Source organism: Botrytis deweyae (assembly GCF_014898535.1).
Source record: "Botrytis deweyae strain B1 chromosome Unknown BDEW_012, whole genome shotgun sequence".
Classification (NCBI taxonomy): Eukaryota; Fungi; Ascomycota; class Leotiomycetes; order Helotiales; family Sclerotiniaceae; genus Botrytis; species Botrytis deweyae.
Window position 1 is genome coordinate 288,241 of NW_024066219.1, and position 27,729 is coordinate 315,969.

The following is a 27,729-nucleotide window of genomic DNA, read 5'->3' on the forward strand; positions in this document are numbered from 1 at the left end:
ATTCTCATCTCAATACAATTATTACAATTACAATCAATACAGTACAATCATGTCCTTCACTCCGCATTAAAGAATATGCATTCATACCATAAAATCTAAGCGCAAGCGCTGTATGTAATCGACATGCTAAAAGCTATTCAGCTTAAAAGAAGAAACTAAAAATCGTCCCCCAGCTATGCGTTAAAATTCTGTATTTCATTTCGTTCATATATTCATTATTTTCGTTCCTGCACCATTCTTCCCCTCCCCCCATTCAATCTATCCCCATCTATCCACTACGCAAGTAACTCTCTAATCTCCTTCCCAACATTCTTCACCCGTGGATCAGCAGCCTTCTTAACACAGCCATCCACCGCGGTCAAAACGCCATAAACATCTTTCCCAGCCTCTCTAATCTCATCTCCCACAGTCAATAGCGTACCTAGGGCAACTAATCCTCTATAAATCACCTCGCTATCAACTTGTGTCTTCAAGATACTCGTAACTGTATCTAAAACTGCAAGAACTTGTTCGAAATCTAGGTCTGTTTCTGTAAACAGAACGGCGTAGTTAATATAAACAGTCGTAGCAGCTACCAATAAATTTCGATTGGTAGAGGATTGAATAGCTGTCTTGATCAAGACATGGACTTTATCAAAATTGTCAGTGGCTAATTGACGACCTTCGGTGGAATCAAAAAGATTAGCAAAACCACGAACGGCCATCATAACGTGATTTTCGGAAGGAGGTGAAGATTCCAGAGCAGCTTGTGAAAAGACATCAATAATGGACGAGCCACCGTTGCTACGGAAAGTTGCGGTTTCAGGTGCAATGGCTAGGAGACGGAGAAGATCGAGTCCAGCGAGTCGGTCTTTATAGGGCCATTGAGTTGAGAGCTTAATTGCTAAATCAAGGCCTCCATTAACAGATTGAGAAGTATTTGTGTCGCCGGTAGACTCGAGATGTTTTCGGAGAGTTTGAAGAACTTCGAGTTCTTCAGGATTGAGGGATACACCCTTTTGACCATCATTAATTAATGCTTTGTTGACTTCTTCAATCTTCTTTTGCATCTTTGGTACTGAGGCCACAATAATCGAGAGATACTCCTTTTGTGGGAGAACCTTGGGTGGTGGTGGAATATTTGCAGGGGCCGAGGACTCCCCCTCGCCGGGTCGGTATCTTTGATCGCTACCCCATGCATCCGGTCCAGAACTTTCTTGAGTTTGGCCAATCGTAGCTCCTTGAGTATTGGTTGTGATAAAATTGGCTACTTGCTCCAAGTAGGTTACTGGGAGTTCATTATTTGCAATGAATTTTGTAGCAGCTTCATATGGGTTCTGAGATAAGTTGTAAGGAAGTTTGAGGGGAGGTTTGCCATCCTCAATATCAACATCAAAGACAAAATCATACTCCTTTCCGAGGTATTCGACTTTCTTTCCACTGCTTCCAACAGCATCAACAACAGTGCCTACATTTATCCACTGACCCTGTGCTAGATAATAATCAGCTCAATGCCCAACATTAAACATTAGAAATGACTTACCACTGGACCAAGTATGTGCAGTAACAGCTCCATTTAATTCACGGATCATTTGAACTTGTCCTTCCTTAGTGCCACTCTTTTGTGTAAGGAATTCTGGTCCAGGAAGCTTCTCCTTATTAACTTCAGGTAACGATTGCTGAGGTATAGATGATTCCTTGACTGAGTCTTCAAATAATGTTGTTGTCTCTGCATCTGCGAAACGCTCCGAATTTTTCGTGAAGACTCGCACCACTCTATCACTTGCACCCGAAACAATGTCTCCATTTTCTCCACAAACCGCTACACCCCAGACCGAAATCGCGGGATGTGTAATTGTTTGAATACATTGACTGTCTTTCCATATTCTCAAAGTTCGATCTTCACCAGAACTGATAATTTCTCCGGAAGGTGTAGAGGCAATAGAATAAATGAAGTTCTCATGTCCATGTAACTCTGCCACCTGCTTGCCAGAGAGAGTCCATAATCTGATTACGCCATCATTACCTGCAGATGCAAAATCTGCCCCGGATGGATGACCTTTGGGTAACCTGCAAAGAGCTCGAACAACATCTGCACTACCTCGAATAGTCCGGAGTAATTTGCCACTGGTGTTAAATACTCTAATGAGCTTATCCGCACAAGCAGTGATGACAGTTTCCGAATCTATGGCAAGAACGGCCCAGACGCTACCCTCATGTCCTCGGAGAACCGATTCACATTCCCATTTTCCTAATGGCCATATTCTTGCTTCCGCATCCCAACTTCCACTGATTATAAATCGTCCCGCTGGATCGACATCCAAAGCACATATGTTATGACTGTGTCCTATAAGTAGCGCTTCCGCATTTTCTTCTGGGCCTTTCGAAGGTTGTCGAACTTCAATGACTGTATCCTTTCCACCTGAGATAACTAAACCGTCTGGAAATTGAGAGCTCGGCGGTAAATATGCGACTGTATTTACGAAAGCTGTTGCATGAGAGGAAATGGTGGCATCGAATATTGGCGGATTATCTGAGAGTTGTTTCCATAATCGGACTGTTCCATCTCTAGAAGCTGAAACTACAGCTTTCGCAGATGGGAAAGCTACAGCTCGAACCTATGTTTGAACGACATGTTCTTAGTATATGTTGTCGTGACCAACATCCAGGTTGACCTTGTTGGAGAGTGGAGTATGGTATCATCAACTTACATCGTCTTCGTGACCAGCCAAAGATGCAGATAATTTGTATTCTGCCATGTTGACTTTATCGCAATTGTGTATTTAGATTTCCAGAAATTGACGGGATTACAAAGAGAGAGAGTGAGAGGGTGAGAGGGTGAGAGAGTATGAAAGGTTGGTGTTATGTTTTGGGGAATAATGGAAGTTGATTATAGTTACAGTTCCATGTTTGACTATAAGCTTCCTTAAAGTTGCCCCTCTATAGTAGGTAGGTAGGTACCTAAGCAATATATGGGTATGGGCTATATGGGCGGGCACACGGGTAATAGCATTGGTAAGGGAGCTACTGAGCTACTATTATGTACTGTATGGCGCATGAACAACTAATAAACCCTGTAAGACTTGCCTACATAGTAGTAGTTGGTTCACTCATCACTCAAGTCGGTCACTACACAACACCAATCAATTATATCGATAATTACCTACTGGTGAACCTATAACTTCACTTATTCATAATCACATCAATATCCAATAACTGCATTTCCTACTCCCCCTTCCCCCAAAGCGGATTATCTATCTTGATTAGTCATTCGGAGTCGGATTAACTGCCTCCGTCTTGTTTCAAGGTAGAGCCTAAGATATTAGTGCAATCAAGGTAATCCATTGGTAGTAGCTTAATTCTTGACCTCAATGAAACAAAATCATAATATCCCCGAACGGAGTTCTTTTTGCTTCTTTCCCCTTTCCTTTTCACATTGAGGAAGTTGTCAAGCATCTCCAGCTATCTCAATTCCATTCAAGGCAGCTTCATCCATCCATTCTACCTCTTAATCAATATCTTACGAATTTAACGACGTTTAACGAATCTTCTTGAATAACACACTCTCTCTCTTCTACATATATTAGAGCAGTCTACCATCATCATAGTGCGGTCACTCCCACTCCTTCGCCGCAAAGTATACATCAACCCGCGACTACAAGAATCGATCTTCTTTCCCTTAAAAACGATCATAAAATACAATACAGCTTCCAATTTTTGATCCAAAATCAAACATTTCATACTTGAATTCAAACATACAACGATGGCGGGGCCAGAGAACACTAAGCAATACGTTCCTTTGACATGCCATGGTCACTCAAGACCTGTCACGCACATCAGCTTCTGTGGATTTGTGGACGGAAAGGATGATGAGTATTACATGATATCAGCATGTAAAGGTATGGCAGATTGGATTGTCCGAATTGTTTCGAATATGGAAATGTCTAATTCAATTTGCCAGACAACAACCCTATGTTAAGAAGTGGTATCAACGGCGATTGGTATGTTACCGCTCGAGCTTCTGTTCCCGGACGATGTTGATTGATGAATTTAGGATTGGTACTTTCTTTGGACACAAAGGCGCAGTTTATCAAGCTAGACTTTCTCCGGATGCTAAATATGCTGCGACTGCTTCAGCAGATTTCACTGCGTACGTCCCTCGCTCCATTGGGTGACCATCTCTAATAATTGCATAGAAAAGTTTGGGATACATATACCGGAGAAACCCTTTCTACTATCCAGCATCAGCATGTCGTTCGAGCTGTCGCATTCCCTCCGGATTCCGGTACCACTCTTGCGACGGGAGGAACTGACAAGAAACTTTTTATTTTTGACCTCACGAAACTCAATTCTACAGGTGCAAATGGCGCAAGCTCTAATGGTAATGGAAGCGACACTACAAACATTTCCCAAGATGATGGCTTCGAGATTGGACCGGGTGTTCACAAAGGAACAATCAAGGCCGTTGTTTGGACTCGGGATCCAAATATCATAGTGACGGCAGCAGATGATAAAGTGATAAGATGGTGGGATTTACGCTCGCAGTCTGTTGTCCAAGAACAAAAAGTTGATGGCGATATCGGTTCATGCGAATTTAGCAACATTGCATCTGGACCAGGAGATATTGGTGAAGGATTACCTATTCTGTCAATTGCTGCAGGAAAAACTTTGTATTTCTATGGTGGACCAGCTGCAAACACTCTTATCAAGAAGGTTGTCTTGAACTATGAGGTTGCTAGTGTAGCCATTCATCCACTTCAGAGGAAATATATTACTGGTGGAATTAAGGATACATGGGCGAAAGTCTATGATTTCGATTCTGATCAAGAACTTGGTATGTTCCGTTTCCACCAATCAAGCACAATCTTACTAACAATTTTAGATGTTCACAAAGGTCATCATGGACCAATCTGGAGTATCAGCTTTTCTCCCGACGGAAAATTGTATGCTACAGGTAGTGAAGATGGTACGATTAAGATGTGGAAGAATTGCCCTGGTTCTTTCGGATTATGGAGAGCGGAATCCTAGAGAGGTTGTAATAGATACGGCGCAGGCTCAATGAGCATACTGTACAATACGAATGCTAGCGTCATTTTCATATGATATGAAAGCGCACCGCTGTGTCGAGCAGCGTAAAACACACGATTTTATCGAGTGATTTAGCGAAGGGATGAGACCCCCAGAGCGAATTTAGATGAACAAATAAAATTCATCCAAGGCGAATGATACATGCGCAACTGATATTGAGTGAGGTGAACTGATTCGAATGTATATAATTATTCAAACACCCAACCTGTATTATTCTATCCCATATCCCATACTTTTCAAACATTGAATTTCACAATACTATCTCTATATTCGCTTCATCATCCATTAGATAGACTCTACATGATCCCATCCAGTCTCTTCCCACACCGATCCATTCCACTCCATCAGCAAACTTACTACCAGATATAAGTACAGCTAATATATCTACCTCCCTACTCAACCTCCAACTCTAATCTTTCTTAAAGGTTGAGGATCTTCTTGGGTTTGGTGAGATTTTTTATGGTTACTTGTATGATGTTGAGATTGTATGTAATGTATTGTATTGTAATGTCTGATCTAGGATTTGAAGAGTTGGAGAGTTGGAGAGTTGGAGATTAAGAAATCAATGAAGTGGTAGAGAATTACAAGTTTGAGATACCTATATATAAATTCAAATCCAAATCCAAATACATATTATCAATAATATTCCTATCTATCACTTACTATCCTATCATCTCTACTCCTACCGATATCACCTCCATCATCACCTCCATCATCACAAGCACCATACTAAATATCTACACTATACAGAAAGGTACCTACCTCTTCAATCCTACCTCTTCAATTCTATTCACCCACTCACTCACATCCAAAATCATCATCCAAAATCATCATCCAAACAAAGCGTCTAAATCCCAACCCCCAAAACCCAAAACCAAAATCCCAAAACCCAAACCCCAAACCCAAACCATATCCGCGCAGCAGCAGCAAAACTCAACTCCAGGGCTCTCTCTCTCTTTCTTACAAACAAACTCCCTCCTAGTTCCTAATTTCTAATAAAAAAAAACCCCTCAATTATCCCTATCCCCTTACTTTTTTTGATACCTAGATACATACCTAGATACATACATACCTAGGTACATAATATTTATATTCCATTCAATTCTGAAAATAATCTTACAATTCTGAATTTTTTTCGATATTATTGAATACCTACCTAGCTACCTAGCTACCTACCTACCTACCTACCTACCTACCTACCTACCTACCTACCTATCTAGTATAATCTTATTGAATTTTGAATTTTGAATTTTGAATTTTGAATTTTGAATTTTGAATTTTGAATTTTGAATTTTGAATTTTGAATTTTGAATTTTGAATTTTGAATTTTGAATTTTGAATTTTGAATTCAACAATCCATACTCGTATACTCGAATACCGTAATCTATTTTCAAATAATGGATTTTTTTTTTTTTTTTTTAGAAGAGGGACGGACAACCGCTTCAAGGTTTCTGTGGACAACCGCTTTCCTTGAAGAGAAACTAGGAGGTTGTTTATAAGAGCCGACTATTAACAGTAGCAGTAGCAGTAGCAGCAGCAGCAGCAGCAGCAGCAGCAGCAATCAACAAGTAGGTAAAAGTAGACCAGAAAAGTGAGTCCAAGAATGGTAGTAAGTAAGTACCTAGTATGCTAACTAAGCCAAAAAAAACAAAAAAAAAGAGTTTACAGAAAGAAAAATACAAAAAAACGCAATAACAAAAAAACTACCATTGAATCATTTATCATAAAGTCATCATCAATCACGTCCCTGTCTTCTTCCTTTCTTGATTTCTTCTCTGTTCTCTCTTTCGTCCCTCTTTCTTCTTCTCCTTCCCTTCTCCTTCCCTCCTCTCATATCCTCCACGCACTTCATAGATGCCTCCCACAAAACGTTATGCTTCAATCACAAGATATCCAGAACAATCAATAATTACTCCATCACACCGACCCTGTTCATCCAACAAATCCTAACCCCTACCGACCAATTAAACCAAGCCCATACAACCATATCAAATAGACTGACTAATGTGAACACTATCCCTCACAATTACTTCTTCTTTGCTCTCCTGATGGTCTCATTATCGTAGAAATATGAACCACTGAGTCTTACTTCTTACATTCCCTTTTCCCTTTCTCCATATATCATCACACTCAAAGCCAAGCGTCTCCGCCATTATCAACTCTGCTCTGTGCGAAACTCAACTTCATATCAATCTTAGGAGGAGCATTTTCCACACCCGCACCAGCCACTTTCTTTGGAGTGATATTTTTTCGCACTGGACTTTTGTTATCGGGACTGGGACCACATCTCACATCCTTAGTCTCCCAACCATCTTCAATTGCAGCTGCGACCCAACATCTTAAGCCCGCATGTACGCCACCATAGAATTTCTCTTTACACAGACGTAAAGTAGAGCCCATGCACTTTTCCCACCCGGAGACTCTTAATTCTTCGCGAACTTGATTACGTTCTTCGAGAGTGGGTAGAGATGCAATGCAGCCATTAACAATGTCGAGGTGAGAAGCAAGATAATTTGTTGCATCCCATTCAACACCTCCAACATATGGTGCGGCTGGAACTGGAGGAAGTTCTTGTGGGAAGTGCTTGATCATATATGGTAGATCAGGTGGGGTATCATTGTGTCGTTCTGGAGAATGGCGGGAATCTGGGCGAGGAATGACATTGAGATTGTGAAGGAAGATCCAAAAGACCTCTTTAGTAACATTACTAACTTCTTTACACCAAACGCGATAAGGGCGTTGTCGACGCATATCAAGTACGAAGTCAACAGGGCGTTGTGATTCACTTGGTTCAGGGTCGCGGAGATAGGAGAGGAGGAATCGAGCTCTGGTTGCGCGTTCGCTAAGGGTAGCGGATTTGAGGTAAGTAAATAAAAGTGAAGTGACAATGTTTCGAGTGGTGAATTCCGCTGGCCCCTTTTTCTCCTCGTCAAAAAGCATATGAAGAAGTGCGGGGAAAAGAGTCTTCTGAATAATGTTAAGATGTTGAAGTGCTAAAGCCGTGGTTGATAGTGCTTTCAAGCAAAGCAAAACTTCATGCAGTAAAGCATCTTCATGTTCCTCCCTGTGTGTATGTCAGCCACTGTGCTCTCAACAATTGAATTAGTGTAACAAACCTCCACTCAACTTCCATAGTTCTATGTAGTAGTCCCACTATCTCTTCCATTCCGCCTTGACGAACGAAATTGTCAGTCCAGGCTACTGTTTCATTTCGTAATAATAGCCTGAGCTTATGTAACCTTCCTACTTCCACCGATTCTGGTTTCTGGACCTTCCTCAAGTATGAGACGAAATCATCTGGTGTCTGACCCTTGGCCTTGGCAATTAAATTCTGTGCTACTTGTGCGCCAGCAGAAGTAAGTGATTTACTTCCACCATTCAGAGACTCTGCAGATTTCCTGTTTCCCACAACACCTTCTGCCTTTTTATCTTTTTCGGCTGGTCGTTCCTTACTAGTGGATCTCGAGAGTGTAAAGGTCCGACTTCTTGGTCTCTTCTTCTTCTTCACCTCTGGTGCTTCCTCGACCTTTGCATTTTCACCACTGGTGTCACTCCCATGACTAACTGGCCTAACATTTCTCGCGGCAGCGGTTTCGGCCCAATCTTGTTTTATAAAATCTTTCTTCATGGATTTGGCAAGATTTCTCATCTTTCCACGTTGATGCTCTGGGATGTTCCGCCTATCCAACATAGCCTCGAATTCGGTATCGATATCTCGATCATTGAGAGGTCTGTCGGGCCCAAATGTCGCAGAGGTCGGTGTCTGTACGGGAACATATACTCCACTATCGCCTCTTGCCTTTGCCGTAAAGTTGGAAACTGCTGCCATGACTCGAGAGCCTCGAGTACTACTTGATGTTTTGATTGATGCAACTGATGTTTCGGTGCTAGATCGTTGGAAGCTTGGTCTTGGTCTCAAATCCATTGAAGTTCGATAATCCAAACTCTTTTTCTTTTCCGTCGAGACTTGTCGCCTTGGAATGTCAACACTGCATCTGTTTTTGCTTTCCCCACTAATGTTTCTATGAATGTCTTGGATACTGAAACTGCTGGGTAAATATGTGGAATGCGGCCGTATCGATACACCTTCCCGGCTTGCAAGACTCGGCTGTGAGCTTTGTCCATTGTAAAAGCTTCGTTGTTTAGTTGGCGAATGTTTCTCGGGGGTATGAAGGTCGATTTGATCCTCTAAGAATTTACCTCCCAAAGGTTGTTTTGTAAACATGTCACTCGAGAATTGCGAATATATTGGGGGTCGCGAAGCACGAGTCGCGGATTCTGGAACAGGCGATGAGACCACCGGAGTCTGGTTCTCCTTATCCTTCGAATCGCGCTGTGCCAGCTCTACATCTAACTTGAGGTTCTTGGAGGACCTTGGGCGAGTGAGGAGTCCAACAAGACTTGTCGAGGATTTCGTCTTTTTGGGTTTCGTAGAAGGCTTGTCCCGAATTGATGTTCCCTTGGTAGGCTCCTTTGCTGGGCCTGCCAATGACTTGAGTGACAAGACACTCATTGTCTTCTTGTGCAAACCTTTACCCGCATAACCCGTTTTAGGTCGAAGGCCCTCTTGTTGCGAGGTTGTGTAAGGCGAAATGATTGAAGAGGTTTGCTGGTTACGTTGTATATCCGCGAGAGCGCGATGATGGGTATAATCCGACGGCGATGGCATATCTTCGAAGGCTGGAGAGGCTACAAAAACGTCATTTGGTGAAGTCGCGGGTGAAAGAGTCGATCCGTCAGAAGTTGTGCGCTTATGCATAAATGCTTTCAATACCGAAGCTGTCTTGGGGCGTTTGGAATGTACTGATTCTGGGTAAGGAAAACTGGTAGCCATGATGAAAGCTACTCGGTAGCTATGGAGGAGGTAGGTAGGTCGGTAGGCACCAGGTAGGTATTATTATACTCGAGTAGCTGTATAATTAAAACGGGGTTGTTTTCAAGATATCTACTACCATAGGTATGCGACAATGGAAAACGAAACTTCTGGTATGGATGGTATGGATGTTATGATTTACTGCAAGCACAAGCTAAGCCATGGCAATTCAATCAAACAATAAAAGTAAAGTCAGGTGTGAGTGAAGTGAAGTGAAGTGCAGATAATAAGTAAAGGGTAGACGGGTAAGAGTACGGCGGTAATGTTTTTAATAAGTGTGAGAGGATTTTGAATGAAATGAAATCAATGGATTTAATGTTAATGAAATGGAATTGGGATGAATGAATGGATAGATTGGTGGATGGCTCTTGTGATCAAACCCCATCCGTCAAATCATTCTAATGGATTGATTTGTTTAGACCTGTTTTGGGGGGAATTAGTTTAATTAGTTGCTATGGGCAACATGAAAAAGGAAGTCGCGTATTCATGTGGTGTGAATGTTGGGTGAATTTGGGGGAATTTATGTGTATTTGATGAGTGTATTTGAGTGTATTTATGTATATTGATGGTAAATGTACCTTACTTGGGTGGAGTATTTATGTGTATTTATATATATTTACATGTATTTACATGTACGATATACCTAGGTATATATTTATCTGCATTATGCATTATGCATGCTTACCTTAGATAGGTGGGTAGATTGGTAAGGAAAGTAAATAACGAGTTAGGTAGGTGTGGTGGTGGTAGCTAATAGATAGGTCGACGGAGTTACTACCGGTATTGTGACTACAAGTACAAGTACAACTATATGGATACTACAACTACAACTACAACTACCCACCTACCTACCTACCTAAACATCTACTAATACCAAGCTACCAAGCTCATAATTTCCAAGTTTATTACCAAATTACATCGATGATCAAAAGAAGTCGTGAATAAGTCAAGTATCAGATTACATACATTATTACCTCCCTTCCTCTCTCGGAGTCCTCCCTCCCTCTCTCGGAGTCTATTTCTTCTTCTTCTTACTTCTTCTCCTTCTTCCCCTTCTTCTCATCCAATCATCATCCTTGCTTCTCATGACTGTCTATCATACCATCCATACCTAGCATCTATCTTACCTTACTCAATCTGTACCAAGAATTTGACAATCAATCATTTCAACAGATAAATGGTCAATAATTTCAATAAATCAATGGGTCCCTCGGAACTTTGTCGATAGAAAACTCAATTTTCCATCTATTTCGTTTGTGTGAAGGATTAATAAAACCTCTCACTGGTGCTGCTGCTTTCCTATCATCTAACTCTATGATGATTAGGTATATGCTTAAATCCTTATTTCTCATCTAAATGCTCCAAAACAACTTCTATAAATGCTTCCTTACCTAAACAGAATGAAACCTCTCCTCTAAGATACTGCATTTGTCTACCGAATCCTACCAACTGAAGAGTCCCTTTTGCCGATCGAACCCACCTCTTAATTGACTTTCCGGCTTGATTAGTTTGCCTTGCAAAATGGTAAATTTTACAATCCCCTCACAATCTTCAGGTTTCACTCTTGCTAGCCACATACATTGAGCAGCACCCTTATCCTCATCTTCTCCAGGTACCACTTTCGATGGCATTACATCCCCATTCGTGTTGGCTCTTTCAACACCGTCCAACCCAAACGCGTCAGATCTCCGGTAGATCATGACGTTTGCACTATATTTGTGTCCTCCAACGTGAGATATAAAATATATACCAACTCCTCCTGGTCTATCGTCACCTAAATCGCGAAAAAGTCCCAGCGGTCTCAAATGCCTCTCAAATTCCTTCTTCAGTAGTGGCGCACTTTGTCCACATCTTGCATCTCGAGTCTTCTGCGAACAGAGAAGGACAAGTGCTCGATGGGGTGACGGACGTGATGTGAGTTGTTCTGCGGACGGAAGAGGATCGGGGAGGGACTGGGGTATCGAAATGGGCCCAAGAGGTGTCATATTGGTAGGGGCTTTGTCAATGAACTCTGTAATCAGAGTTGGCACCGATTGTGGAGTAACGTTGTCAATTACGACGAATGCAGGCAATAGAAGTACAGTCGTAGGCTGTGAATAATCTGTCGAATGTGATGGTGTGGGTATGTTGGACGCGGAGAGCATAAGCTTCTACGATGGATCGTCAGCATGTTTCAAAATACAACGATATAGGGCTTTTGGTAGGAGGAAGACAACTAACCCCATTGCTTGGTTTAACAGAACCATGGTCGATTGCTTGCATTACACTTCCCTTCTCATCTGCGACATCTCTCACCCAATCTGATTTTCCCGTCGCAACTAGAATATGTGTACTCCATCCTTTGACATGACCATATAGCTCATCATCCTCATCTATCTTGAAGCCTTTTGGATATTTTACATGACACGATTCGCAATCATGATCACAGTCATCTCCATCCACAGCCGGGTCAACTTTTGGGAATATTTTCTCGATGGGAGTATTTTCCGAGGGCGTTCCAGGAATTGGTGTGGATTGACCCGATATAGTTTGCTTGGCAGAATTTAAGAGGGATTTGAAAGTGGAAGTCATATTTTTGGTCTTCTTGCGCGGGGGATTAGTCGCAACTCTCGTGGCATCATGGCTGGTTTTATTTCCAATGCTCGACATTTTGGTGGGGTCCAATACTAAAACAATGCTGTACGATAATTGGTCGCCAGCTGATCGTCATATTCCGGTGAATGTACGGAATACCTGGTAGTGCCCGAGCAACGTGGAATGGAATCTCTTATCAGATCCGCTTTGGTTTTTATCTGATGGATTCTGGTATGTATGCGTGAAAGAGCCTCCGAACAAGAGCGTTGGCCGTAGAAATTGTATCGATTTGAGATCTAATATTCGATATTAGGATTGCGGAAGATGGAAGATGGAAGGAAGAGAAAGAAAGTTTTCAATACGTTTATTTCTCATTCTTATATAAATTGTCTGACATGCCACCAATTTGAGGCTTCAATTCACCGTCGGTGTTTTGCTTATATCCGTCTCGAGGATCTGTATCTAATCAGCAAGCGCACCACAATTCTTCAACGTAAACTCCTTCGGTCCCGAACTTCCACCGACGCAATTGAATAAATCCGCAATATCCATTTCACATGATTGGCCACACCACCATCTAATCTAATCATGCCGCCCAAAGTTATATTTCTCACAGGAGCACCTACATATCACTCACTTAGCTGGGACGAATCAAAACTTCAGAGTGACTTCACCGATCCCTTCATCCAATTCCTCCATCTCCCTCATTCATGTCCGAACTCTGCATCACGGAATAACAATACGAGCGTCTTGGAATTCTCCATCGCTCAAAACCCAGAATGGCGTGAACTTCCTCTTGAACGAAAACATCTCACCACGGGAGCATCTCAAGATCATGCTTTCCAACCGTTGCATGGTGGTCATGCTTTAGATTTCTTCTCCGCTACAAATTTTCTCTCGCAATCCCAAGGATATTCACAATCACTGTCTAATTTGGATTCGTACATTTCTATTGATGATGAAAATTATGATGATCAAGAGGTAGATGGGGTACTCTCTCAATTCTACGAACATTCCTATGCTATCCACGATATCCCCTCGTCTCAAATCACCTCCTCGGATTTTGATTCTACATCATATTCTACATCCGGATATGATTCTCAATCTCTGTTCCCACAATCTGGGGAAAATCCACAAGTGCCGGTGGCAGGTTACTTGACAAATCTAAAGGATATGCCACATGCACAACATCTTTCTTCAATAGTCCCGCAAACTATGACGGTTAATCTGATCGTGGGGATTATTTCAATTTCAGAGCCGAGAGCAATATCTACGAGACAAGGGGGAAATGTATCGCTTGTTGAGATATTAGTTGGTGATGAAACGAAAAGTGGATTTTCGATCAATTTCTGGTTGTCAGGAAAGGGGAAAGAAGAAGTCAAAGAAGTATTAGAAAATCTGAGGGTTCAGGATATCGTGTTGATGAAAAATGTAGCGTTGGGGAGCTTTAGAGGGAAAGTTCATGGTCAGAGTTTGAGGAAGGATATGACGAAGGCTTGGTTGATGTATAGGGAGAAAATTGATAGGAGTGATGTGGGAGGATGTTATGGGAAGAGAGATTTGGAGAGAAAAGAGATAGATGTACAGATGGCGAAGGTTAAGCGGGTGAGAGATTGGGTGGTGGGTTTTGTGGGGGTTGCGACGACCAATAGACGGGGTGTGAAGAGAGTTAGGGAAGAATTACCGCCGGATACTCAATGATTAAATGGTTTAGCATGTCACGAGTTTGGCCTTCTGATTTGAAAGTACGTACTTGGGGTGCTATCTCCTTCTCAAACCCTCACCCTATCCAGCATCTTCCCAAATCGATATCCAAATCTCTGTTATCCTCAATCCTACTCGATCAGCTCCCTCAATCCCAATCACACATCCAATTCTCCCACTCAAGAAAAATCACGCCCCCTCCCCCTCAAAATTCCACCCCAAAAACTCTCCCACCCTATGTCCCACCTCCCCATTATTCCCGATCCTTCCAATCTCCACAAAACAAACTGGACATTTCGCCGGCGGATTTATCGAATTCGCATGCGGAATCCACTCCTCCAAACACTCCGGACAGAACCGATGTCCACACGGTCTCACAATCGAAACCCGCGTCGGTAACTCCTGCATACAAATAGGACAAACCGGCACCCCATTCGCATCGCGCTGTCCCAGCGGCGGCTCATCGGGAAAGAGCCCGAGAATCCACGATGGTGTGTTTGGAGCATTAGCCCGGGGAATAACTCTCGATCGCTGACGAATCCCACGCTGAAGAATCGCATGGCGGATTGTGGCTTGTATTTCTCGTAATGCGAAAAGTTCCAAATCGGGGAAGAGATGAGGGAGGAGACCTGGAGGGAGTTCGTTGTGCATGGGCCAGGGAACTTCAACGCCGTTCAAGAAGGATACTATGCGATTCCGGAATTGTAGTGCGGGGAGGGGCAGATGTGCTGCTTGATCGTAGTGCATGAGGAGATCGAAGGTGTGGGGAAAGGTACGGAGATTTTGGCGGGTGATGGGTCCGATGGCGATGGGGAGGAGATTGGCTGGTTGAGGTGGGCTGTTGGGGGGATTCTCGTATTCTTCTTCTTCTTGTTCGAGGGGGTATAGTATATTTGGGAAGGGGAGAGGATCTCCTCGTCCGGCTGCTAGACGATTCTCGCGGCGTTGACGGATGATCTGGTTCTCGGGAGAGGCAGCGGGTGGAGTGCTATCGTTTTCCTCTCGTTGATTATTCATCTTGAGTTGATGGTTCTCTTTTGTCAAGATCAATAGTCGTGATGTCGAATAATGAAAACGTCTGAATACTCGATGTTGCAGCAACAATAAACACAAACTTCTGAATCGAGCTCCTCTTACCTTTGAAGTACTCTGCGAATACGACCAGCATCCACTATCTTCCGACAACTTCGAACTCCAAGAAGAACTCGAAAAGATCTCTGCTTGAAATATAGATATACATACAGTTATACAGTTATACCCAATCTAAACTAGCTAACTAGCTTGAAATAGATTCACTTCAAAGATTCTCCCATATCAATCAATCAATCAATAATTCACCAATCAGTATTCTTAGTATTCTTTCTGCAAAACATCATTCAAGAGAAATATTCTATTCATGTCCGGGTATTCACTGTATAGGACAGGTACCTAGATAGCTAGATAGGTATGATGAGGAATACCCCTCCCTCCCAAGATCTCTCATGGATTCTCAATGAGAAAATGTGAGTTTTCCATCTCTATATCCATTATTCGATGAAGGAGGCTTTCGAGTGAATACCTAGGTACCTATATAGAGTTCGCGATGTCGTTTGTGGTGGTCTGGAATTTTTGAGATTGTGATTGTGATTATGGTATTATGTACCTAGGGATGGTTAGTTGCGGAAATGGATGGTTGGCGAGTAATTGGATGTAATTATATGTATTTATGGATGTATGGATGTATTTATTTATGGATTTGATAGATAGATATGTAATTATCTTCTATTGGGTAGGTACTAATAGTATTTATAAGAAGTTAGTTAGTTACTTGTTAGATACTTTTAGGAGTTAGCTCCAGCTACCTGTGAAAACCCCTAAAGGAATCTTCAATCGAAATACGATGAAGTGTTCTGACAGTTATGTATGATTCCCGGATAGAACGAATCGAAACGAAACGAAACATAATATTATGGAATAAATGTAAGTCTTACTTTCATCTCTTTTCACGAAGAATATTTCACGAAGAACACACATACCTACATACCTACATACCAAACGCATAATTTCCTCTTCAAAATGAGAATATTCGCAGAGATGACAGATGATGTTATTATTTATATGTATATATACAATTCCGTACCGAATATAATGAAACTCGCTTGTATCTCGAATCAAGCGTCGATAGTTTGTAGTGAAGAGGAATGATTATTAATTAACTCTATAGGTACCTAGGTAGGGTATGGAATAATACCTATGGAATAATAGGTAGCATGTATGTGACTGTCTGATAGTAAGATTACAAATGGTATTATTCAATTTAGTTACTTGTAAATGTATGTGTATTGCAGTACAGTACAGTATAGTACAGTACACAAATCCTCAATCTTCCTCGAGAGTCAACCTCCATTCTATCCTTCAGTCCTTGCTCCATCCCCCACTATCCCTCAGAAATCAACTATCCCTCCAAACTCACTCCCAACTCCCAACTTCCAACTCCCAACTTTCTCCCTACCCCCTCCTCAAAGCCTGGTTAACCCTATCCATCAACCCCCCACCTCTCCCCACCCTCCTAATCTTCATCGTACAAACCGGACATCTAATCTTCTGTCCCTTTCCTTTTCCCTTTCCCTTTCCCCCCTCCATCCCCCTCAAATGCGCCATCCAATCCTCCAAACACGTGGTGCAAAAGCGATGTTTACACGGTCTTGCAATCGCTACTTTAGGAGGTAGCTCATCTGTACAGATTGGACATGTGGATTGCTCTTCTTTCTTTCCGGGAGTAGATGCATTTCCATTTCCATTTCCATTTCCATGTTCAAAGAGCGCCAACATCCACTCCGGCGTATCACCTTTATCACGTTTATCACGAGGGAACTTCGCATTCGCATTCACAATCGCAACCCCATCCTGCGCCGCACCTCCCCCTCCCCGTCTCTGCAACTCCACCTCCCGATCAATCTCCGCCATCGTCGTATGCCCAAACCCCCTCTCCATAATATCCGGCCAGGGCACCACCGCACCTGCGAAAATCGCATCCATGTTCTCCCGAACTTGTGCTCTCAGATGCTGGAGATCCGGGTTGCCTTGGAAACGGGGATTGAAGTAATTTATAACTTCTTGCTGGTTTGCTTGAGGGGGTTCAAGATGCTGGTGGGGGGCGAGAGGGTTTGGGTTTATGAGCTCGTTGGGAGTGGAGTTTTGGGTATTGGATTGAGTGGTTTTTGGTTGGAGGGGCTTGAGGTTGAGTAGATAGGTCTGTAGTTGGTAGAGGAGTGTTGTGATCATGATGAGGGAGAAGATGAATATAGCGATGAAAGCCGCAAGTGGATTTCTCTCAATTTTTCTGTTTCGAGATTCCATTTTTAGTTGAATGTCTGTCGATGTCCCGAAAATTGATCTTAGATATCCAATACCAGTAGTTAACGGTTTGTTGTCCATGGCGTCTTCTATGACTGGTGATGGATACTATTCTTCTTGTATTTTGGGTTCTCTAGTGATGACTACTTTGAAAATTGACTCGGATGATGATTATTGAGATGTGTATGTAGATGAGAATCTACATGAAATTAGATGCTAAATGAATGGAGCGAGCTTCAACAGAGAGCTCCTTATATCAAGACCAATATACCACAAACACAGATCAAACACCGTAGACTTGCCTCAAGAGTATTGATCCATAGTAACCGTACACAAGGTTTGCGCGTGAATGCGTGTTCGCTGATATCTTCTTTACCGTATCTCGCTAGCCCAGAAGATCAGTTGAAGTCAAACATTACAACTCGACATGAGTACATCGATTCGAAGTATGATAATGAGTTTGGATCCATTGTGAATGAAGTGCTTTAAAGTTGCATCCTGAGAACAGAGCTTGATGATATAGAGGCTAAACATGAACTGAACTTTTTGGCTGTCGAAATACGTAGAGATGGAAATTATTCACTCGGTGGATAATTGGAGCCTCTGAATCCTCATGAGAAGATGAAAGACTCCAGTGCCTGATGCACGCTCACACCAGAACGATATAGCGGCTAACACAATAAACCCAAATATTCACTTGATACAACCCAATGACAGAAATTAATTACGGCATTAAGCGATCTATTAACCTGTAAAAAATTTGGTCTCTTCTCTCAGCCCAGCTAAAAAATCTTCATATATTTTCGCGGATACAAGATGGAGCCATTTCAGTTCAAAAGATCAAGCAGAATGTCAGACAGTAGCAAATAAGCAAGGAATTCCTGAGATCGATAGTGATAGCCAACTTGGCGTTTTCTCAAATCGCTCAAGGTCAACAATTGTGGGATATACAGCAAAACAAGTCCCTTGACTGATTACCGAGATGCGATTTCTAACCAGCCTGGATTGAAGTTCAATTTTGTAAAAATTTCGATTCTATGCAATAGATTTCCAATGCCACACTGCTATATTCGTACAACCATGCGCCGTAATCTTTCCGCGAGACTGTTACTTGCCCTAAATCCCAATATCCTAAATATACCGCTCAAACCTTTACTCAGCGACCCAAACAGCAGCCATACCCATACCAGTACCCACACACATACTAGTTACGCCAACTTTTTGATTCGTTCTTCTCAACTCATATAATAATGTGCTGACTTGTCTAGCTCCGGTACATCCGAGAGGATGTCCGAAAGCAATCGCACCACCCTTTGGATTGATCTTCTTCTGGTCGAGTCCTAACTCATTTGCGCACCAAAGACATTGACTTGCGAATGCTTCATTGATCTCGAAAATATCCACATCATCCTTATTGATGCCGGTCTTTTCGAATACCTTTGGGATAGCAGCCCAAGGACCGATACCCATAAGTAAAGGAGCTACACCCGCAATAGATGCGGCAACGTATTTACCAAGGATGGTTTGACCGAGTTTCTCGGCTGTGGAACGCTTCATCAAAAGAACTGCGGCAGCTCCATCTGAAATTTGAGAAGCATTTCCGGCATGAATACTACCGTCCTTGGCAAAAGCAGGCTTGATTTTGCCTAAGCTCTCAGCGGTGATACCTGGTCTAACACCATCATCTTTGGCAACAGTGATGTCCTTTGTTTCGCCAGTTTTTGGGTCTTCCCATTTGACAGTCAGAGGAGCAATCTCCTCATCAAAGAGACCCTCTTGTTGAGCCTTGAGTGCCTTTTGGTATGATGAAGCCGCAAATGCGTCTTGTAGGGAACGTGGAATTCCCTTGTCTTTGGCCATGTTCTCGGAAAGAACGCCCATAGGCACTTTGCAGTTCGCAGATTCTGGGTGGGACTCGAGGAGTTCAGAGAATTCTGTTACTGCACCAGGTCTGCGAACTTAACGTTAGCATTTAAATCTGCACAGAAGTAGAGGAGAGACCCATACCCATATTGCAAACTCATGCTTTCGACACCTGCACCAACACCAATATCAATCATGCCGGACTTGATGGCATTTGCTATATCCACACAGGCTTGTAAACCAGATGAACATTGTCTATTCAAACTCTTGACTGCTGCAGATACAGGAAATCCTGCAGCTAAAGCGGCGGCTCGGAATTCAGTAGCTCCACCTCCAGGAGGAAGGACCGATCCAACAGCGATATCTTCAACTAGCCCCGGGTCGATTTTCGATCGTTCAATGAGAGATTTAAATGCGCCAACGAGTAAATCTGCTGCTGCTGTATCTTTGAAGCCTCCTTTGCCACCCTTTGTAAACGCGGTTCGCAGACAAGCTGTTACGACAATCTAGAATAGAAAATGTTAGCAATTGGTCGAGGGACATCGTTTGAAACAATAGTTATTCTTACATCATCTGGATGCTTCTCCAAGAGCTTCGCGCGGCCACTATCACCCTCTGTGGGTGCAATAGTGCTTTGTGATCCAGCCAAATGGCCGGAAACTTGCCCAAGACGTTTTTGTGCTATGTACACTGTCAGCTTTGTTTGCAGTCCTTCACTTGCGATGGATACTTACCAGCTGACATTTTGGCAATATAATAATGTAATATGTGATCAAAAGTTTGTTCTATGCAATGAGAAGTATTGGGATAGAAAAGATGTTATATGAGAAGGAGGAAAGAAGAATACACGTCGGGGTTGGATGTCGATGGATAGTAATATTGAGAATGCCTCGGTAGGAATTCAACCAATCATGGACGTTAACGGCGATTTCACACTCACATGCTTTTACAAGGTTGGTCTCAGAACTCTCAGAACTCTCAGCCGAAACCAGAACTGAAGATTGTCTGACATACATTTAAACATTGTAAGGTTGACTGGAGGTCACGCACTGATTAGTGAAAAGGCAAGCAATCTTTCACATGTGCTGGGATGGGAAGAAGCTCTACTGGAACGGCAATTGCTTTGCTTTTGTCTCACGTGCCATGTTTTTTTTAATATTGCTCTCTCTTCAAAGCACTGATCCAGCGTTTTGACATGTGAAGTTCAAGGTTTCTTTAATCATCCATGTGGTGTGATTTTAGTGATTTTCTGACTCAAGCGAGTTTTTAATGGCGTGTGTTTAAAATATTCATTAAAACCACCTCTTCAGAAAACACAAGTTCCACTTCTCTCAATGCTCGCTCCCCGGCGTTTGGTAGGATGTGTATGACGATATGCTCTGCATATCTCACATACAGTGGGGGCAATCTGATGAATCTTCTCTCTCTTTCAATAGCTCCAGGACTCGGATGACTGCTGAGTATAATAGTCAACGTGTTGTCCTCGTCAAGGTACAACCAGTCATGTTCAAAGACATTATTGCCTTTTTGCTTTACTTCTATAGATTGACCATTGGTATTCACTCCCGAGATGTAATGTAGCGTCCATTCCGTGAATTTTAGGTCAAAAAGTGGAATCACAGCATGAAGTTGACGATGATTATACCAAGGCAAGTGGAACTCAACGTCTAGCTCTTCAATATTTAATCCATCGAAGATACCTCTCATCTTTGTCAAGAGCTGGGTTGCGTGTTCAGTGTCCTCCCCATAGTCTATTTCGTTCGAGCGATTTGTACGCCCACGGAGTCCTGGGTAATAAGCAAGCCGGCAGTTTATTTTGATCTGTATTTTTCTCACGCATCCCAAGAATCCGGGGCGGTGCTCAAGCAGAGATGTGAAACCCGTTCCTTCAGTTTGCTCTCTAGCTCGTTCTTCATAGTCGATGGTTATGACGAGGGTGTCTCCGCCCGAAATTGCCAAATTCTCATGCTCTGGGATTTGAGCAATGCCTCTGCGTTGTGGCATTACGGTGTTTTCCCAATTGCGAGAGCTTTTTCACTTGCAAATTTCCCAAATCAAAAATATCTAAAGTCTATCGATAAGTCTCTTTCCGGAGTAAATGGCGATATAGAAACGGAGATGGTGTTTCGGAATCTCCTAAAACACCAAGTAAGAAATTATTTCATAAAGCATTATAGCACCATTATAGCAACAATAGACGTGCAGGTATATCGAGAGTACTACCACCTAATAGATCGTTCCAGTCCAGTCAGCTAAGTTTCCCAGTAATGGGTTTCTGGTTCCAGATTGGGAGAACTTTCTATACAACTCTATCCATCATTTCTAGCTTTTGAATTCAAGAAGTTGTGGTATCTTGCTTGAATGTCTTTTCATTTAGTGATGGATGGAAATGGAATATAGTTGTACAATCGCATCATGGAATCAGATTCAAAATCTTTCAACATGGTACATGCAGATAAGTAGTTGAGCAAAGCCCAAGACATAGCTCTCTTGGTTGATCTTCCAAACTCTTCAATCACCCAGATATGTTTGTAAGATTCCCACAATGGCCCGTCGCGGTACAAAGACTTTCAGGCAATGTTTCAAAACATCAAAAATCTGAAACTTCATGCTTTCCGAACAGCACTCCAGTAGTCTTGATTCTTCTATTAATTCAACAAATAAAGATATATAGCACTTTACAAACTCCCTTTGAACTCTTACAGCAATAAACTTCATCCTCGAACTAGAATCGTACCCTTTCCAACAAAAAAAGAGAACCTAGAATACAATGCGTTGTTCGGAACTTCAATACGATAACAATGGAAAGCTTACAATCAACTTCGACTATAGAAATTCCACAGCTGTGTGTAACCTTTCACAATATGCCTCGAGCGTCCGAACAATACACTTCAAAATCAAATTCCCAACCCCGAACTGCAACGACTCTGATCTTCCAAGGGTCACAGGAGAAATCGAGGATATTGTCAAGGTCATCAACAACGAATTCACAAACGTGTCCCAATTCGATGTAACGTTCTTCTTACACAGACTCGATGTAAATCAGCTTTCGAGTGCTCTTGCCTTTCGAAGACTTGGTCTCAGAGGATGCAAATTGACTTACTTTGTCGAAGGTGAGTGGACAGATACAGTTGATATAGATTCGGACTGGCTTGAAGACCTTGAACCTATATATGGCGCGCCGAATTACAGTAACTATTATCCCAGCGATAGCGATGAGGGGGAAATATGGATGGCCTCGGACTCGGAGTAGGTGTTAGAAGATAGGGATTGATACTGTGTAGATTACTTTGTTATTGGCCTCATTTTTGGTGTATAGCTAGCAGTCACAGGGAGTATGAAGGGGTATTTGAATACATGTATTCTCTATGACACAGCGCAGTTTCTCGTATAAAGTGAAAAAATTACAGTAGCTGTCAAGAACTTCCCTTTGTCAAGATGTGAACTCAAAGTTTGAGTATAGCTAGTGCCACTTCAGAAATTCCAACTTGGTGTTTTTTTGAAAGTCATATAGTTGTCCTAAAATCATTTGCGGTACACTTAAACTCCTGACTTGGTTTATCTAACCAAATTATACATCTACAACACTTCAGCGTGTGCAATCCCCCCTCCTCTTCTAAGCCCCAAAACCCCTTGTTGTCTCTCGGGAATCTTCCTATATCTCCTAATCTACTTATTCCTCTTAGTTGGAGTTATCCCTCTTCTCTTTCAGTCGACGAGAGGAAAGAAGAGGGAGAGGAAAATGCATACACTATAATACTTTATATTGACACGAGCTAAACAGAGTATACTTTCTGTTGATTTTATATGACACCTAGCTGCAATATTTTGCATTTTTCTACATTATCTATTTGATTTCGTATACTTCTTAATATGAATAAAGACTTAATGTTTGTATTGTTCAGCCGTTGTGGGTTTAGCAATTTGATTTGATTTGATTTGATTTGATTAGGTACTTAAGCGAAATCTATTGATATGTTTCTGAAATATCAACTATGAGCCCCTCATACTTATTGCACTGGTGGAAGAAATGAGCAAGGCTAACAATCAGCGCCTCATCAGATGAACTGAAAAGTGAATGTAGTGATCTGACGGCTTCGATTTACTAAGACTTGCATTCAATGTCCAATGCCCAACACCCGATGTAAAGAGACATTGTCCTGCGTCTATTCTCAAAGGGAGAAATCACTGTGAGTGCGAAAACTCTTAATGTCAATCGATCGGAGAAATCTAATTTATATTTGCATTCGGAACTAAAAATACCGACTAAAGTTGCACGCCCAAAAGAATGCGAACAGATATGAGTGATTGACGATTGTTTTACGGCCGGAAGAATATCCTTGGGATCCATCTGAAAAATAACACGAAGGGTATCTCAGAGCTCTGGTGGATCAATTGTGCATTCCAGTAATTTATTGCAAGCACGTAGAGAATTAGTAGAGTCTGAGAATAGCTCGTGGATGACAGCCATGATCATCTCACCGCAAAGATTTGTGAGCCGATCAACCCCTGGTGAAGTGCCGGAATTGGAGTCTGTACGAAGTTACCGAATTCTGCGCGAAACGAGCGAGCCTAGTGGTATCCCCCTTCGATTTTCCTTATCAATAACGACCAAAAGTTTCCAAGCCGGCTTTAAGTCAGCAAAACAACTTGCAAAATTTGAATAGTTGGTTTTACGTTCATCAACCCGAAAGACAACCTTGATCCTCTCGACTTTCCAATATTCATTGACAAGTAGAACCATTCTTTCAATCATCTTCTTGTCGTTTTGAAACATACGTACCAACAAGTATTGGGGCTTCAATGGTGTGACTTCAATACGAATTTCAGCTGCTTGGTTCAAGAAGAGAGGTAGAATTTTGAAGAATGATTCCTGCAATTCCTCGCGCTCATCCACATACTTGATGTTCTTGCGTAGTCTGTGCTTCTTGGTGTGGTCGATTTTGATGATCAAAAGGCTACCGTGTCGCAAATTTAACCATGGATGGGTGGTAATCTTTCTTTCCAGTTCAGAATCGCGCTTCACTTTGATGATCTTTGGTCCCCTTCTCCAATGGCACTGTAGCGTCCATTCCGTGAAGTTCGGGGTGTGGGGAGGAATAACAGCCTGAAGCTGAGGAATGTATGGGTCGGAGTTTTCCTCCCTCTTTATGTAAAAGATTACCTCTACACTATCGATATCGTTGGATTTATTCAACAAGTCCCTTATATTGGTCAATAATTCGGTCTTCCGAGCGGTATCTTCGTGCGCTCGTCTGTCTCCTGGATCCCGGCATAAAATCTCGATACGGATTCTCCTGGTATATTGTAGATATTCGGGGAGTCGTGCTAAGAAGGCCTTATTACCTCTGCGCTGAGTATGCACTTGCCAATCTTTGTTGATCGTTATGACTTGGAAAGATCCTTCTACAATTTCCAAGCCCTTATGTGGTTCGATATGTGCAGTATCCCGTCTTAAGCGATCGGTTCGATTGAGTTTGTTCTTGCGTTTTGGCATTGTGATACTGAGGAAGATTACTTCGCTATTCTATGGAGATTAGGGAGGTTCGCTGTTATCGAGAAATGATTGGTATGTCTGAAATCTTATGAGACAAGTTGTTTCAATGATAATATGGTCATCAGAGCTCGCAAAGGGCTTCACCTGTGACAAGGCATCATTGTGCATGTATTAGCTGCCACGAGCATTTTGCATGGAAGTAAAGTATACGTTTGTCGCATTGTCTAACAGATTATAGAACATTACCTTTCAACAGATTGATTGATTATAATTTGCGGAAGACTATGACAACCTTTCGAGGAGCACTCATTTAATTCATATTGGATTTCTGTTCTTTGTTGAGGTCTAAGACATCCGACAACAAGTCTCTTCTCGGGCAGGGTGTTCTCGAAAGGTTTTTTACAGATTCGACTCGTAGTCTACACCTGTCTCGAATCAATAATGAATTCAGTTTCATGATTCGAGAGCATGCTCTTGTGGTTCGTTTTTGGCATTTTCTTTATGATGTCCGAGCCTAGAAAGCTTGCTACGTTGGCAAATACTTAAGATCTACAATTTCCCCGAGCATACTAACATAATATCATCATCACACCTCACGCAAACATATCCATCTTCCATCATCCGACAAGAGTTCAGCCAAAAATGGCTACTGTACTTAATGGCATTCCACGCCACCGCGAACTCAGTTACAGTCGCAATAACAGATCTTTAACAATCAACTACGATTATAGCCTCGGTCACACAGAAAGTGAAGGGGAGACGTTGGAGTATACATTAACTCAATATGCCGCCTTCACCGAAAAAGTTGTCGTCAAAATCCAATTCCCCGAAGCAGAGAACAGATTTCGCTGCAACGTTCCAACTTTCGGAATCAGACATACCGTTGATTATGGCCCTCTTAATCAGGAAGAGAATCTACAACGTGTTGCAGATATTGTTCGAGTTCTTAAAAACTTCCGTCGGTTGAGGTCCCTAGAAGTTAGTTTGAGCCTCGATACCGATGACTTCCGCCAAGTTACCTGTGTTTCTCCGTTTTTGGATCTGCGTAGTCGTTGCCAGCAGTGGAGCTTGAGATACAAACGTGGTAGACATGGAAATTATGTTTCTATCGGCCCGGGTTCACCACTTTACACTCGACTCGAAAACTTCAATAATGCTAGAATGTTTGAATGACATAGAATTTTTTCACAGTTATTTTTCTGGTAGGTAGATGAAGGTTCTTCTTGAGGATGATGGGGGAATATATCAGCTAGTTATAGTCAATTCAATCATGTTTACAAAAGCTATACCTTGAGATCTTAAGTTCTGCGAATCTTTCTCAAATAGCCCATATTTTCCTTCGAGCTATGAAATCTAGATGCCACGAAACTTTCAGCATACCATTTCTTTGTCTTGTTGTCAACTGTGAGATATTTCGAAGTCATAATTGTCATTGTTAGGTGAAGTTTCATGCGATTGTGGAGACTCGAATTTTGAGACTTGTCTAGACATATCTATGTCAAGTAGTATCGCAAGAAAACAACGAACTGGTTTCTTCGATGATTCAAGCTGTAAGTGAGTTTCTTGGGAACAAAGACATCCTTCGAGGGCTCATTCTACGACCATCTCATTAGCATCTTTAATAGTCTTAATCTTTCCATAGCCTGACACACATTTTTGGAAGATATATAACCTCAGGTCATTCGCAATAAAATTCTCGTATTATCAACTTGTATCTCATCAGCAAAAGCGCACCTTCATATCAATAACAACAAAAAAATCCAACATCAAGGAAACGATCCAAAAACGCCCAAATGGCTTCAGGTATTACTTGGCACTCTGAGCTTTCATACCATCATGGGATTTTGATAATCAACTACGACTACGAGTATTCCGATGTCAAATACCATATTTCCCAGTACGCCCCTATTACCCGAGGCATCGTATTCAATATCTGCTTCCCCGAACCAGATAACGACAATTGCGGTCTCATAAGAGTCGAGCGAGATCTCTCTGAAATAATTGAAACTCTCAACGACGAGTTCGACTTGTATAGAACTGATGTTATATTCTGGCTACGCGAATATGATATTTCTCAGATTTCTCTTGCTCTTGAATTTCGTCTCCTTAGGGGGTGGACCATGTTTGAGTACTATGTGAGAGCATGTCATCAAGGCACAGTGGAGATGGATTCGGATTGGTACGCGGAATTGATTGGTAGCCATTGTTCTGACGAAAACTCGACTGGTAGCGATAGCGACGAGGAGGTTTGTTATACAAGGGATACCGACTCGGATTAGAATTTGGAGAAAGGAAATTGATATTGGCGGGATGAATGGTCTTGCGGAGATTTCTTTTTGCTCTGTCTTTCTATGTAGATAGAAGATCGAAAAAGAATGCAGGAGACAGCTTGGATGATGCAGGAATAATGAAATCCATGTTATGGTGTGGTTATTCGTAGAGAATGATAGAATATACGAGTCTTTTTATCACTGAAACGGAACCCTCGAGGTTTTGCTGGGAGCTACTGCCATTTTGAAACATACAGTGGTAGTTCATTTCGATGTGACTTATGCAAATTTTCTGATTTTTTTTCATTGCTTATGCGCAACTTCAGAGATGGAAATACTGAAAAAAGTTAGGGATGAGTACAAAAAAATAATACGCAAGGAAACAAATGATTATGCGGGTCACAACGGCGGTCAAGCAATGTGCATCACTGAAATTTCTAGTTTCACAAGGCACTTCATAAAGGACAGAAGAGGTACATAATTGGTATGTAACTGGATGGTATTGTCTCAGTAACTGCCTGATACATGCGATCATCTGTGATAGA

The 27,729-nt window shown here is 42.1% G+C and overlaps 13 protein-coding genes across 13 annotated transcripts; 5 read left to right on the plus strand and 8 right to left on the minus strand.

The window, feature by feature from the left end:
* Positions 1 to 77: 77 nt before the first annotated feature.
* Positions 78 to 2,939, minus strand: EAE98_005908 (uncharacterized protein). The gene is made up of 3 exons (XM_038953530.1): positions 2,691 to 2,939; positions 1,523 to 2,597; positions 78 to 1,471 (listed from the first exon to the last, which is right to left on the minus strand). The coding sequence occupies exons 1-3, from the start codon at positions 2,736 to 2,738 to the stop codon at positions 276 to 278; spliced, it is 2,319 nt and encodes a 772-aa protein (XP_038809925.1). The 5' UTR covers positions 2,739 to 2,939; the 3' UTR covers positions 78 to 275.
* Positions 2,940 to 3,355: 416 nt separating this feature from the next.
* EAE98_005909 (uncharacterized protein) lies at positions 3,356 to 5,357 on the plus strand. Its single transcript, XM_038953531.1, has 5 exons — positions 3,356 to 3,878; positions 3,941 to 3,980; positions 4,034 to 4,129; positions 4,176 to 4,813; positions 4,862 to 5,357. The coding sequence occupies exons 1-5, from the start codon at positions 3,743 to 3,745 to the stop codon at positions 5,005 to 5,007; spliced, it is 1,056 nt and encodes a 351-aa protein (XP_038809926.1). The 5' UTR covers positions 3,356 to 3,742; the 3' UTR covers positions 5,008 to 5,357.
* Positions 5,358 to 7,197: 1,840 nt separating this feature from the next.
* Positions 7,198 to 9,901, minus strand: EAE98_005910 (uncharacterized protein; the record flags this gene model as incomplete). The annotated part of the gene is made up of 2 exons (XM_038953532.1): positions 7,198 to 8,131; positions 8,184 to 9,901. 2 exons carry the CDS (start codon positions 9,899 to 9,901, stop codon positions 7,198 to 7,200), a joined length of 2,652 nt encoding a protein of 883 aa, XP_038809927.1.
* Positions 9,902 to 11,382: 1,481 nt separating this feature from the next.
* Positions 11,383 to 12,589, minus strand: EAE98_005911 (uncharacterized protein; the record flags this gene model as incomplete). The annotated part of the gene is made up of 2 exons (XM_038953533.1): positions 11,383 to 12,090; positions 12,161 to 12,589. 2 exons carry the CDS (start codon positions 12,587 to 12,589, stop codon positions 11,383 to 11,385), a joined length of 1,137 nt encoding a protein of 378 aa, XP_038809928.1.
* A 513-nt stretch (positions 12,590 to 13,102) lies between these two features.
* EAE98_005912 (uncharacterized protein) lies at positions 13,103 to 14,215 on the plus strand (the record flags this gene model as incomplete). Its single annotated transcript, XM_038953534.1, has 1 exon — positions 13,103 to 14,215. One exon carries the CDS (start codon positions 13,103 to 13,105, stop codon positions 14,213 to 14,215), a length of 1,113 nt encoding a protein of 370 aa, XP_038809929.1.
* A 192-nt stretch (positions 14,216 to 14,407) lies between these two features.
* On the minus strand, positions 14,408 to 15,235 carry EAE98_005913 (uncharacterized protein; the record flags this gene model as incomplete). Its single annotated transcript, XM_038953535.1, has 1 exon — positions 14,408 to 15,235. One exon carries the CDS (start codon positions 15,233 to 15,235, stop codon positions 14,408 to 14,410), a length of 828 nt encoding a protein of 275 aa, XP_038809930.1.
* A 1,470-nt stretch (positions 15,236 to 16,705) lies between these two features.
* On the minus strand, positions 16,706 to 17,635 carry EAE98_005914 (uncharacterized protein; the record flags this gene model as incomplete). Its single annotated transcript, XM_038953536.1, has 1 exon — positions 16,706 to 17,635. The coding sequence occupies one exon, from the start codon at positions 17,633 to 17,635 to the stop codon at positions 16,706 to 16,708; it is 930 nt and encodes a 309-aa protein (XP_038809931.1).
* A 1,071-nt stretch (positions 17,636 to 18,706) lies between these two features.
* EAE98_005915 (uncharacterized protein) lies at positions 18,707 to 20,161 on the minus strand (the record flags this gene model as incomplete). Its single annotated transcript, XM_038953537.1, has 4 exons — positions 18,707 to 19,505; positions 19,562 to 19,923; positions 19,986 to 20,098; positions 20,152 to 20,161. The coding sequence occupies 4 exons, from the start codon at positions 20,159 to 20,161 to the stop codon at positions 18,707 to 18,709; spliced, it is 1,284 nt and encodes a 427-aa protein (XP_038809932.1).
* Positions 20,162 to 20,683: 522 nt separating this feature from the next.
* Positions 20,684 to 21,421, minus strand: EAE98_005916 (uncharacterized protein; the record flags this gene model as incomplete). Its single annotated transcript, XM_038953538.1, has 1 exon — positions 20,684 to 21,421. One exon carries the CDS (start codon positions 21,419 to 21,421, stop codon positions 20,684 to 20,686), a length of 738 nt encoding a protein of 245 aa, XP_038809933.1.
* Positions 21,422 to 22,187: 766 nt separating this feature from the next.
* On the plus strand, positions 22,188 to 22,670 carry EAE98_005917 (uncharacterized protein; the record flags this gene model as incomplete). Its single annotated transcript, XM_038953539.1, has 1 exon — positions 22,188 to 22,670. The coding sequence occupies one exon, from the start codon at positions 22,188 to 22,190 to the stop codon at positions 22,668 to 22,670; it is 483 nt and encodes a 160-aa protein (XP_038809934.1).
* Positions 22,671 to 23,960: 1,290 nt separating this feature from the next.
* On the minus strand, positions 23,961 to 24,914 carry EAE98_005918 (uncharacterized protein; the record flags this gene model as incomplete). Its single annotated transcript, XM_038953540.1, has 1 exon — positions 23,961 to 24,914. One exon carries the CDS (start codon positions 24,912 to 24,914, stop codon positions 23,961 to 23,963), a length of 954 nt encoding a protein of 317 aa, XP_038809935.1.
* Positions 24,915 to 25,556: 642 nt separating this feature from the next.
* On the plus strand, positions 25,557 to 26,087 carry EAE98_005919 (uncharacterized protein; the record flags this gene model as incomplete). Its single annotated transcript, XM_038953541.1, has 1 exon — positions 25,557 to 26,087. One exon carries the CDS (start codon positions 25,557 to 25,559, stop codon positions 26,085 to 26,087), a length of 531 nt encoding a protein of 176 aa, XP_038809936.1.
* A 620-nt stretch (positions 26,088 to 26,707) lies between these two features.
* Positions 26,708 to 27,193, plus strand: EAE98_005920 (uncharacterized protein; the record flags this gene model as incomplete). The annotated part of the gene is made up of 1 exon (XM_038953542.1): positions 26,708 to 27,193. The coding sequence occupies one exon, from the start codon at positions 26,708 to 26,710 to the stop codon at positions 27,191 to 27,193; it is 486 nt and encodes a 161-aa protein (XP_038809937.1).
* Between the last annotated feature and the right edge of the window lie 536 nt (positions 27,194 to 27,729).